The following is a 12,082-nucleotide window of genomic DNA, read 5'->3' on the forward strand; positions in this document are numbered from 1 at the left end:
TGTTTGTCTTGCTGCGAGCTTGAGGGCTTGAGAACTTGAATTGTGAGTTGTGACCATGGTGTACCTGGACCAGAATTGTCCAACCTGTTCTTTCATCTGAACTTGGAATTGCCTCTGCATAACCTTTCTCCTTGGATAATATGCTTGTTGGCATGGATATGTGGATGCCATCGATACAAGATAATGTCTGTTTAGACGAAACGTCCAACTGTGTTGTTCTGTTCCATCAATTTGGGCATGATCTATGGTTTAATGGATAAGGTAGTCTATTGGCTCCTGTCTTTTAGTTTCTATGGGTGTGATTGGTTGTTTGTGCTAGTCTAGCCAGGCTTATGATCTTAGCCAGGTCAGTCTAAGCCTGGCTTCAACAATACAATTTGTTGTTGTTTGGTTCGCTGCTATAGATAAGCTTGTACTAGCTAGCTCATGTTTGGTTGGTTGGGTACCAGTGCTACAATACCTTGCACATGGTGAAGGTGGAGTTACCCCATCACCTCCCCCCTCGAAGCAGTCCTCAACCCGCTCGCCGTGAGGGTCGCCGGCCGCGCGGAGGAGCCGCAGCACACAAGCTTAAGCTAGCGTTGCTGGCCGCATGGGAGCTGCCGTGCGGGCGACCTCCACCGGTGTGCCGGGGTGCTGCAGCTCTGCTCGGTGCTTCGGCCCTGCCGCCACTGTGGCCCCGATGTCACTCACCGTGCGCTGGTGTGCAGAGGAGAGGCGGAACGAAGACGCGCGGGGCGAGGTCGAGCACGAACCGACAGCGATTGCGGCACCGGAGGAGGCGTCCTCCCACCTGCTCCCAGCACATCCACATCTTGGAGATCGAGAAGCTCTCCCTTCCTTCTACCACGGCCTTGGACGCCTGGTGCTACGGATTGCGGCGCGTCGAGTTGCTGTAGCGTGCAAGTCAGCACCGCCGGCCGCGGGTGCAAGCTCCGCCGGCGTACGGGCGAGCTCTGCTGGCGGCGCAGATCTGGCCAGGCGGGTGGGCTCGGCCAGCTGCAGGGGAGTGTTGCCGGGTGCGTGGGCAAGCTCGCAGGTGAGGGGCGCCGACCGTGTGTGCGAGCTCCGCCAGCTGCGGACGAGCTCCCCTTGCTGCAAGGAGCGCCGGCCGTGTCGAGCCCGTCGAGCGGGCAAGCTCCTCCGGCGGCGCGGAGCACTCCCTTCATGGCGAGTGAGGTGATTCGGGTGAGATGAGGGGACCAGCCTGGACCCACCAAACTTTGGCTAGCGGGAGCCCAATGCAGGCTGCATAACCGGAGATGCAACTCCAAACAAGGCCAAATGCATAACCGAAGCCTGGCTAAGGATGCTATTCAACCTACCAAACGAACCAGCCTGCACTATGGAAGCCTGGCTAGGCCTTAATGCAGCCTACCAATCACACCCTATATGTCCATGGGAGAAGACACCGGCTATGCCTTTCGTCCCCTCCCTCTGTTGCATTGTCTCACCTCCGTGTTGCTGCACTGTCTCGCCTCCGTCTCCGTGTATTCTTATATCTCTGGACATTGCAATGCAGGGACGAGGAAGATGGATAGGATTAGCTAGGTGAATATGTTTGATGGAAGCAATTTTAGTGGTAGCCATGATTTGGAATTTGGCGACCCTTCAAAATATAGCTGTTCCTGTTGAAAATAAACCGTCTCAAAAAGAATCACTTAAAATAAGCCTCATGGTAGTTACTTGATATGAATAAATTATAAGAGAGTTGAAGACATAAGATCAAGTATGAGAGGTCTGTTGGAATTCAATGTGAAATAGAAGAAAGAAATAGGATGCTAAAACGCTTGTACCTGCCGCTTCTTTCCGATCCGACGGTTCACGTGGTTCTAATGGACGGTAAATAAAGAGAAAAATCCCATGTCGTCCTGAGGGGAGCAAATTAATGTTCCGGTTCCAGAGTCGTCGCCTTGTTGCCGTGTCTGTATTCGTTACTGTAGTTTTCCATCTGCTTCCTGCTTGAGTTGCACTGGCATCGATACTTTTTTTGTTTTTGCAGCGGCGATGGTGAGAAAATGAAACACTGCTGGGCAAGTTGCCATTGAGCTGGGCCTAGTTAAATTTTAGACCACGCGTCACTCCCGCTCGCCGCGACAAAGGCCGGAACTTTGTAGGTGTTTTGGGCCCTCAAGAAAGGAGGAGCTTCTCGGGGTGGACAATGGACCGGCCCAGCAAAGGCGAACCTAACTTGGATTCGATCGGCGGTGGATTCCAAGTTGGCGAGCGTGACGGCAGAATTCACCGCCGATGGTGCTACGGCTTCGTCTTCCTCCGTGCTCGACCCAACCCGAGCACAAGAGAAAAGACGCCAGGAAGGAATCCACCAGCCTCCGGTGACTGATGAGATGAGATGAGGCTTCCAAGTTTCGTTCCAAAGCCAAAGCCGCGCTCTCTGCCCGGGGCCAACACCCACCTCTGTTCCGCTCTGCTTTTAGCTCTGCCTGAACAGAGCGCCGAATAAAGCCAGAGGCGTCTTGCAACAAGCATGATTGCGCTGCCTGCCTCACTTGTAGTAGTAAAATATTTGCTCCCGTTGAGAACTGAAATTGTCCACGAGGCCGGGTTTGGTTTTTCCAATTTCACTCGTAAGTCATATAGATTTATTACCAAACTAATTCCATAAGTCGTGATATAATCACAAGACGAATCCATTAGACCTAATTAGATCATAATTTGACAAGACTACTAGTAGAAAGACAGAACATGTGATGTCTCGTTTGTATGTTAGGTTTGTTAGAATGCCCAGCAGAATTCGACCCAGCCCGTTTATACCCATGAGCCAGCATCCTACCATGCCTTAGGTTCACAGGGGCACAACCAATCAAGATCTCGGATCTAACTCAACCAAAAAACTAGCCTGACGGGTGAGGACTACCCACCTTACCTAATATTGCTCCCCCACCATTAATTTCGATGTGGGACTAAATCTAACAATCTCCTCGTCACACATCGGATCCAACTGTTCCATCACATACAACTCATGTGATCTCCCGAAAAACATTCTCGGGACCTTGAGTCCAAATCTCCAGCCACACACAACTCGGCGACCATCCGAAAACGTTCACGGGCTCCCCGTCACCATATGAGCCCGGAGATATTCTAGATTTTTCAACCTTTAGCACTGATACCACTTGTTAGAGTGTCCAGCAGAATCCGACCTTGTTGGATATGTGTCGAATATGTGTACAGTTCCGTTACGATTGGAGTTGAGTTGTAATTTGGTAGGTTAGGGATAGAGTTCGGGTCGTACTTTATATCCATATGGCCCATAAATATGAGGGCACTACCGTATAATCGTGAGACAACTTGGAGGCTGGTGTGGGGAGCGGCGTTGCCGTGCTGGTGCTCGGATGCGGTGTAGCTACTGTTTATCTGAGAAAGGTTCATAGTCATGCTCAGAGGATATAGACACATCGCCGAACATCGTTAAAAAAAATAGCATACCTTCGTGTCATTCTCGTTTATATGATCTAATGATTTGATTTTGCGATTTTAGATTATCATTTCCGCGCTATTATTCTAACGAGTTGGATTGTTGGTGGTGGCAACGACTAGCGGATTGGAATGGCTAGCGGTCGCCACCTGCAGCCGGCCGGTCCAATCCATGCCGGCACATTTGCTCCGCACCTCTTCTCGCCGTCATCCAGTACGCTCACTTCGCTTTCCGTGCTTCTAGATCTGTCTGCACCCTCTCTCTCTCTCTCTCTCTCTCTCTCTCTCTCTCTCTCTCTCTCTCTCTCTCTCTCTCTCTCTCTCTCCGGGATGTTGTGCGCTTGAACATGTCGTGCGTGCAGTGCAGGCGCCGCGCGTTATCTTTGTCCTTGTCCCTCCATCATGCGGCCTCCGGGTAACGCTGCCTGTCTGTATGACTGTACCAACCATTGTCGCCCCCCGTTCACGACAACCCGAAAGGATCCATCTCCCTTCACCCGTTCGTGTCTTTTTGGCAACCAGCACCAACGCTAAGCAAGCCCAGGCAGACATGGCACCGGGCGGCCGGTCTCTCTTTTGGGGCGCACCGCACCCAACCCAAACCTTTCTACTTTCTAGGCCTCCGCGGCACACTCGCTCTCGCCTTCTGGCTTCTTGCACATTGCAGTTGCAGGCGTCGACATTGCCTCGTGCCGTGTCCCCTTGCCCAGCAATGCCCGTCGATCTGCCTTCGCTTGTTGCCTTCACGTTCTAGGTTCCTTCAATCCGACGACCCTGCAACAACGTAATGCCAGCTTTAAGGGTGTAAATTGGTGATCTTTAGATACACCTCTAGTTCTTATTTTATATATAATTCTACTACTTCTTCAAAATTGACAACACACTTGTATTAGATTCATTCGCTCTGATTTCTACAAGTTTTCTATCTGTTGAGCTGATTTTCACTTTTCCGTGCGCACGGCCGAACGCAAAACTTTGCTGGATCCTGTTTGCTGTCTTCAATTACTTAAAAAAAAAACAATCCCAAACAAAGTACTTCTTCCCCCAAATTAAAAAAGCAGTTATTAAATTGCGGCTTTAGGGCCTGCTAGCTTCTGATCAAAAAAATGTCCTAGTATAATGAATTATTGAGCTGGGCAGTTCCGCGACATCTATCGTGCGTGCACATTATATTTGAATATTTCCGATCCTACTTGTCTCCAGATGGCTTCTTATTGGCTTTGTCATGACAGTATGACACACGCGAGCGAGATGGATGCTTCTTTTTGAGTTAGTGGCCGGCTTCGGTCCTTTTTCTAACCTCAACACATGTCCAAAATGCTCAAATTTTAACAGAAAACCTATGTTTCTTAGATACCTACCTAAAAGGCACTGATTGTTCTGAATCAACATCATTATGCACCCCCAATAATGTTAAGGATGTGCATGCAAGTGACGGCCTAAAACACATTGTTTTGCTAGGTTACTAGCTACAACGAACATGAAGCCAATGCATGCTCCTCCCCGTTTTCATCCTGGCCATGCATGCACATAAGTTGGTGGCAACTCCACTACGTATTGGCGCGTCCCTCTTTACCACTAAACAAATTATTTGGTTGCTGCCTAAAAAATTAATAATATGCCATTCTTTAGATCACTGGTATATGCTTTGCAAAGTTGCAACATGTTGTTACGGCGTTAAAATATTTCGGTAATTAAGCGTTGTGCTTTGTTTTTTTATATTAGCTGATAGGGACTCGATCAAAACAAAGATGCCTCACGAAGTTGGAGTAGTTGGAACAATAGTGAAGCTCATGCATGCTACCTTTCCTACTATATGTTTTGTTTAATAGTGTTCCGCCAGGTAACCAATGATTGGGACAATGTATATAACACATACAAAAACTTAACTTTTTGTTGTTGCATGTATCATGGAAAGTCTGTGTATGTGTTCAGACGACTCAACATACTCCATCCGTCTTGAAATGTAGGGCGTTCTAGCTTTTTCATGGAAAATTAAGGAGATGAGGAAACGACGCATGTACCCCTATTTAGTGCCTTGTTGGAAGCATATTTGCATACCATTTATTCTCCCCCAACCAATAATAGTTTCCAAAATATTCTAGGATGCCTTACATTAGGGTACAAATTTCGAATGCTCTAGCGCCTTATATTTCAGGACAGAGGGAGTATATACAAAAAAAAACTTTATGTCGTTGCATATGTATATATATAGCTCCAGTTGTATTGACATGATACAATACCTGATGGGTAAGCTCTGCTGCTTAGGCACAAGGACAACCAAGGCAGTTTGAGCTTTAATTTCCAATGCAAGTTATTTTCCTTTTGAAGCTAATAAGGTACAAATTGAGAATTTGACCTAAAGGTTACAGTTGCATGGACATATCGCTGTCGTACTAGCTTGCTATACGACAAATGAGGTGGTAGATAATGTAATAAGGCTCCTGGATGTCTAGAAGCTATAGAGAATGAAGAGACATATAGGCATCACCATGTTGATCTACCTCTGGTGCCCTTGTTTTCCAGGGCCATGGTGAATAGATTATTACCACGTACCCTATCCCCAAACCCGTGGAGTAAATTAAATTGAACCTACATTTTAAATCGAGAGTGCTCTTGTTTTAGCTTATGGCGAGAGCCCCCGATCTGGAAACTGGACGAGGAGAAGATGTCTAGTCCGAGGCGGGGGGAGGGGAGAGCAACAAAGGGATGAAGGAAGTAATAACACCGAGTTAAGCTTCTCATATTCCGACGATCTCTTCCGGCTCTGGCGGGAGGTGGGCGAAGCGGTCCGCGGCGAAGAAGGATTTAGGATAGGGATTTAGAATTTTCAGGGATTGGGTTTTGGGGGTTTTCATGATCGGCAAGTTTAGAGGAAGGCCGACGGACCGACTGCGGCGATGGCACCGTTGGGTTAGTAGTGAGGGAGGTTGGTTGGGTAGTACCAGCGGCAGAGGAATCTAGACAAGGAAGGATAGGAGAGGGCTGGGTCTAGGTGGGAGGTGGAGGCGAGGCCACGAGAGGTGGTCTTCGCTAGTGGGGCGGGGGATGCTCTTTGCAAATTTGGATGCATGGGAGAGAGGGGTTGGTGTGGGGGAGGGAAAGGGGGAGAGAGGGTGACACGCCGCGGGGGAGGTTGGGACGCGGGGTGGAGTGACGCGAGGAAGACGAGACGTCGTGGAGAAAAGGGTAGGGGAGAGCGGGGAGATGATAAGTTCATGTGGGACCCACATGGGACCCTTTTCTTTAGGGTGAGAAGGAAACCCTCTTAAGTGGAGTTGGCTCCTAAATTAAATTGTACTAGAGTAGGGCGTAGTAGTAGTAGCAGCAGCAAAAAGGTGAGGACGTACGTTAGGCATGTTGCATGATTGGTATGGTTTTGTTTGAGATTGTGCATACTCAGGGGATGAGCTAATTATAAAACTAACTGATCTATCAACTCGTGCTCCCGTACGGGTTAATTAGAATTAATATAAGAATAAGATCAATAATTATAATTATCTATCTCACGTCCTTTTTCATCTATTAAATATTCAAACGCATACTTTGAAAATATATATTTATCATTATCTACTAACAATAGATTTTATTTTGCATCACACATCCATATATTTATTCAATATATGTTTAGTTGAACTATTTGTTTGTGAATAGGTATTCTTATCTTTTCCATCATACATGAATATATGGTGACATAAATAATATAATAATAATGATAGAAATAGTAATTAAAATTTTATATTGGTGTACTTTAATATATTATTATAATTATATAAGTTAGATTCAGATTTAGAAGTAATTTAGCTTGTAATAATAATGACATAATTGGATAATTTATATGCAAATTGAGGGGGTATTTGTATTATTTTTATAATGACATAGGTGGGTAATTTACACAAAGATTAGGGGGTTACTTTAGATTTTTTATAATGACGAAGGTGGGTAATTTGCATATTTAGAGGGTTATTTTAGTCCATTTTCATAATGACAGAGGTAGGTAATTTTTTAGGAAATATAACAGACTGATGGTTATATATTATATTAGAGTTGTTGGATTGATGGCTGAATGTTTCTATTTTTGTGAGAATTTATAAAAAATTCTCTATTTTTTCAGAGTGTCCACCTAGGATCCTAGGTGGCTTCATGTTGAGACTTCATAGGAGCCTCCAATTAGTAATAGTAAGATTACATAAGTTGGGGCTAATTCGCAACACGAATCTATGAGTCTAATTAATTCATCATTAGCGCATGTTTACTATAGGACAACATGATCGAATTATGGACTAATTAGGATAATGGATTCGTCTTGTAAATTAGCCTCCATTTATGCAATTAGTTTTATAATTAACCTATATAATACTTTTAATTGGCGTCCAAACATTTGTTGTGACAGGATTAAATTTTCAGTCCCGGTATCCGTTTTAGACACGATGGGGATTGGAGTGTACTCGATCCTCACTGAGCTACGCAGTGATACACCGTTACCGTTTAATCAGTTGTTTTGACCATTTAAACAATTATTTTATCCGTTTAAACATCTGTTTTACCCGAATAATGGACTCCGACTATTTATTGTTCGGCGTTTAGGGTTATAGGAACACTAGGGTGGACAGTGTGCAAGCTGCGGTGGCTGCTCGAGACGCAGTCCCTTTTTTCGGCCGCTGTGGGTCTGTCTTTTTTTTATTATTATTTATCAAGCTGTGTGTCTGTCTTGGTGGATCGGTCCAGTCCATTTCCATGTCTCCACTGAGCTCAGGAGGACGGAGTCGGCGCCGAAATCCGTCTGCCCCGATGTGATGGGTTCCGCCGGCTGCTACCCATCGACCATCGTTAGTAGTCCATTCGCTGACACGTAACCGGCGCAGGTGCTGCATGCATTACAGGAATGGCTTTATTTTTTCCTTTTTTGTTTTGCAATCATAATATCCCAATCCCAAAGCTTTGTTGGCGGGAAATTAGAGGACACGTAGTGGTTCCAGGTCGGGAGTGCGCAATGATGGAGAGCAACTAGGAGGATGCACCTGATGCAGCGCATTCGCATGTAAAGCCGTCCGTCCGTCTGAGTGTGAGAGAGCCGGCAAGAGCTAGCACAATCGATCGACCGGAAACGGCTGAACCATGGGCCAATCAGGCAAGCAACTTCTCATTCGTTCCCATCTCATCATGTACGAGCATGTAGTAGTAGGAGGAGTTGGGCGCTGCTACTTGGTTTCGTATAGTAGATAGATTCCCTTGCCTAGTTGCCTAGTGCCGCGACAGTCTAGCAGTCTGCTAGCTAGTGTCCACACAAGTCTCTTATCTGTCAGCAGCACAGGACGACGATGATGGATGGATAACAGCAGTACAGCAGGATAACAACAGATGATGCAGTGGAATGGCGTGGCGCGGTCACATGCAAGAAGAAAGAGAAACAGGCAACAAGCAGGCCCAACCGCCCAACCCAGGAATGTTGCTGGGTAGGTTACACTTGACTTGATGAATGCTATACGTCGTCGGTCGGAGCTAGCATCGGAAGAGGGATTTGTTTGTCTGGTTCTCGCACCCGCCACCGTATGTCTAATACGGGTGGCTCATCGGCAGTACCGCAGTTCTAGGATACATCGGTTAATCTAAAGGTTAGATTCTAAAAGAATCGGACTCTAATCTTATACAATTTTAAACTAAAAATATTGAAGATCAAATTAGATTGTAAAAAGAGCATTAGAATCACAGTGTATTACCACCCCTGCATCCGACAGCTGACGCTCGCCACGTTCGGGTGCCGCCTACGCCGGCAGCTGGCGCTGTCTGCTCTGGTTTCCGGTGCACGCCGACGACCGGCCCCCGGAAGCGGCGACGATTGATTAGATTATATATATATATGTATATATATATGTATATATATGTGTGTATATATATATGCGGCAAATATATAAAGGAAAGAAAAAGCTGTGCTTGTCCCTTCTCCTGCGGGTGCGGCCAAAGGTGAACGGAAGTAGGCCAAACCGTGGGGCACCTGTGTTCCCTTCCCCCGGCCGCCTCTTCCTTGCATTGGCCCTTCCTTGCATTGGCTTCTTCTACCACCGCCCGCCGCATCATGTGCCTTGCTTGGACGCTCTCTTTCTTCTTCTTCTTCTTCTACGGTTCTAATTAACTGCACCACCTGCACTGCACTGTGCGCACGTCCATGGCCTACTGTGGAGGGAGGAGCACCTCCACCCTAAGCAACCAAGAGGAATGATCGATCGGTGTCAGGTCGCGACAAAAGCCTTATCTTGCTGCCCTCTGTTTCTGAAAACAAAGCAGAGCAGGCTCATCGATCGTCTACATATACATAGTGAAGTGTTGTGTTGTGTTGTGTTGTGTGTGGGAACGTACGAAACAAACCGGCCATGATCACGTCATCACCCATATAATAGAGACAGATGCTACTGTACTTTCTGTCACTCAAAAAAAAAAACAACCATGCATGCTACAAAGTAGCTAGGAGTAAACCTTAGCATGACCAGAAAAATAAAATTCCTCTGAAAAGGGACATTAGTTGTATTCCATTGCAGCACTTGGTGCCTCCTCCAAGAGGCTAGCTACGCCCCTTGCTGCATTGGCTCCTTTCCTATAAGTAGGAGAGTTTCCCACTCACAGTCTCGTCGCAGCAACACACATTAGCTAGTGTGGAAACAGCACGCAAGCAATTCAGTCTTCTCTCACTCCCTGCTTGCTTGCATCACATTCACATTCACATTCAATTCATATAGAGCAGCAGGTAGGACATGGATGCAGGCGGCCTGAGCCCCGCGCGGCACGCGGCGGCGGAGCCGGTGCGGTCGCGGTGGACGCCCAAGCCGGAGCAGATACTCATCCTCGAGTCCATCTTCAACAGCGGGATGGTCAACCCGCCCAAGAACGAGACCGTCCGCATCCGCAAGCTGCTCGAGCGCTTCGGCGCCGTCGGCGACGCCAACGTCTTCTACTGGTTCCAGAACCGCCGCTCCCGCTCCCGCCGGCGCCAGCGCCAGCTGCAGGCGGCCGCGGCAGCAGGCTCCTCGTCCTCGTCGGGCGGCGCCGGCCTCGCGCCGGCCTCAGCGGCCTCGTCATCGACGGGGATGTTCGCCCACGGCGCGGCGTACGGCTCGTCGTCCGAGTCCGTGTCGTGGCCGCCGCCGTCCGCGGGGATGATGGGGGACCTGGACAGCGGGGGCGGTGACGACCTCTTCGCCATATCGCGGCAGATGGGCTATGCGAACGGCGGTGGCTCCGGCTCGGCGGCCATGACGTCGCAGCAGCAGCGGCAGCGGCAGCTTTACTACTCGTGCCAGCCAGGTGAGCGCCGTGCATGCATGTTTTCAGGGGCGGAGCCAGGAATCCGTTTTTTTCATTGTTGGGAGGCCAACCATATAAATTTCTATAAAATTTTAATCAAAATTTAAATTTATAGTGTAAATTTGGTGCTCATGGGCGGGGAGAGCCCCTGCCCGCCCCCCCCCTCTCTCCGCCCCTGCATGTTTTGCCACTCAATTATTAATCCCCGTGCTGGATGGATGCTTGGTTTTCATCGAGTTTGCAAGGAGGATTCAATTCGATCTTTGAATTCGGATCTGTTTTGCATGCAAAAGGCATGATCGATCGAGATCATCATATATATATGCTGTATGCAGCAGGGAGCATGACGACGGTGTTCATCAATGGCGTGGCGACGGAGGTGGCCCGGGGCCCGATCGACCTGCGGTCCATGTTCGGGCAGGATGTGATGCTGGTCCACTCCACCGGCGGCATCCTCCCCGTCAACGAGTATGGAATCCTCATGCAGAGCCTGCAAATGGGCGAGAGCTACTTCCTGGTTGGTACATACTCCTATATATATTTACTACTACTCTGATGATGATTTTGTATCTTGTTTCGGGTTTATTTCATAACCAATATATATGATCTCTCGACAGGTGACGAGGGGCTAGCTAGCGCTACCACTGCATGCATGCACATTCTTAGTATGATCGAGAGGCTATATGTATAGAGAGGAATTCAGGCATGAATATAATGATAGATACGGGCAGTTATTAGTACTACTCTATACAAGGATGGGTACTGTAGCAGCAGCAGGGATGACGACATGCATGATACAGAGTTAAGCATGCAAGAGTAGCGTAGTATAAATATATATACGCACATTATTTATTGGGAACATATCTGGTGCAAACCACAACTTCGTGAAAATCCGTACAAATCACAGCAAAAAAGTCGTCTAAATTCACCAAAAAAATCACACATTTAGATGATATGATGATATATAATCTTGTAAAATATCTTGTCCAAACTCGACTTCGTTTGTGAGATATAAAAATAACAAATTTCAAGCCAGAAAGCTGTCCAGATGATTTGTTAGAAATTTCTTATTTTTATATCTTACAAACGAAGTGGAGTTTGGACAAGATATTTTACAAGGTTGTGTATCATCATATCATCTATATGTGTGATTTTTTGGGTGAATTTAGACGATTTTTTTGTCGTGGTTTGCACGAGTTTTCACGAAAACTGTGGTTTGCACTAGATACGTTCCCTTATTTATTTCCATCCATACTCAGCTCCTGTAATCAATCATATATATATGAGTGCGTGTATCATTGCAACATTGTATTTATCGGACTTGCTTGTTCCTTAATTATTATATATA

The 12,082-nt window shown here is 47.1% G+C and overlaps 1 protein-coding gene across 2 annotated transcripts; it reads left to right on the top strand.

Moving 5' to 3' along the window:
- The first annotated feature begins 9,903 nt into the window (after nucleotides 1-9,903).
- On the top strand, nucleotides 9,904-11,759 carry LOC120662205 (WUSCHEL-related homeobox 11-like). Of its 2 annotated transcripts, none has more exons than XM_039941335.1 (3): nucleotides 9,904-10,734; nucleotides 11,073-11,251; nucleotides 11,352-11,759. In XM_039941335.1, exons 1-3 carry the CDS (start codon nucleotides 10,185-10,187, stop codon nucleotides 11,364-11,366), a joined length of 744 nt encoding a protein of 247 aa, XP_039797269.1. In that variant the 5' UTR covers nucleotides 9,904-10,184; the 3' UTR covers nucleotides 11,367-11,759. The 2 variants fall into 2 exon arrangements, with proteins under 2 accessions (XP_039797269.1, XP_039797268.1); XM_039941334.1 differs by having other exon boundaries at nucleotides 11,070-11,251; nucleotides 11,352-11,757.
- Nucleotides 11,760-12,082: the final 323 nt, after the last annotated feature.

Source organism: Panicum virgatum, chromosome 2N (assembly GCF_016808335.1).
Source record: "Panicum virgatum strain AP13 chromosome 2N, P.virgatum_v5, whole genome shotgun sequence".
In the NCBI taxonomy this organism is placed as follows: Eukaryota; Viridiplantae; Streptophyta; class Magnoliopsida; order Poales; family Poaceae; genus Panicum; species Panicum virgatum.

Coding starts and splice junctions, on each gene's coding strand:
- LOC120662205 (XM_039941334.1), top strand. CDS start 10,185: ATGGATGCAGGCGGCCTGAGCCCCGCGCGGCACGCGGCGGCGGAGCCG. Junction 10,735..11,069: donor TTACTACTCGTGCCAGCCAG/GTGAGCGCCGTG, acceptor TGCTGTATGCAG/CAGGGAGCATGACGACGGTG.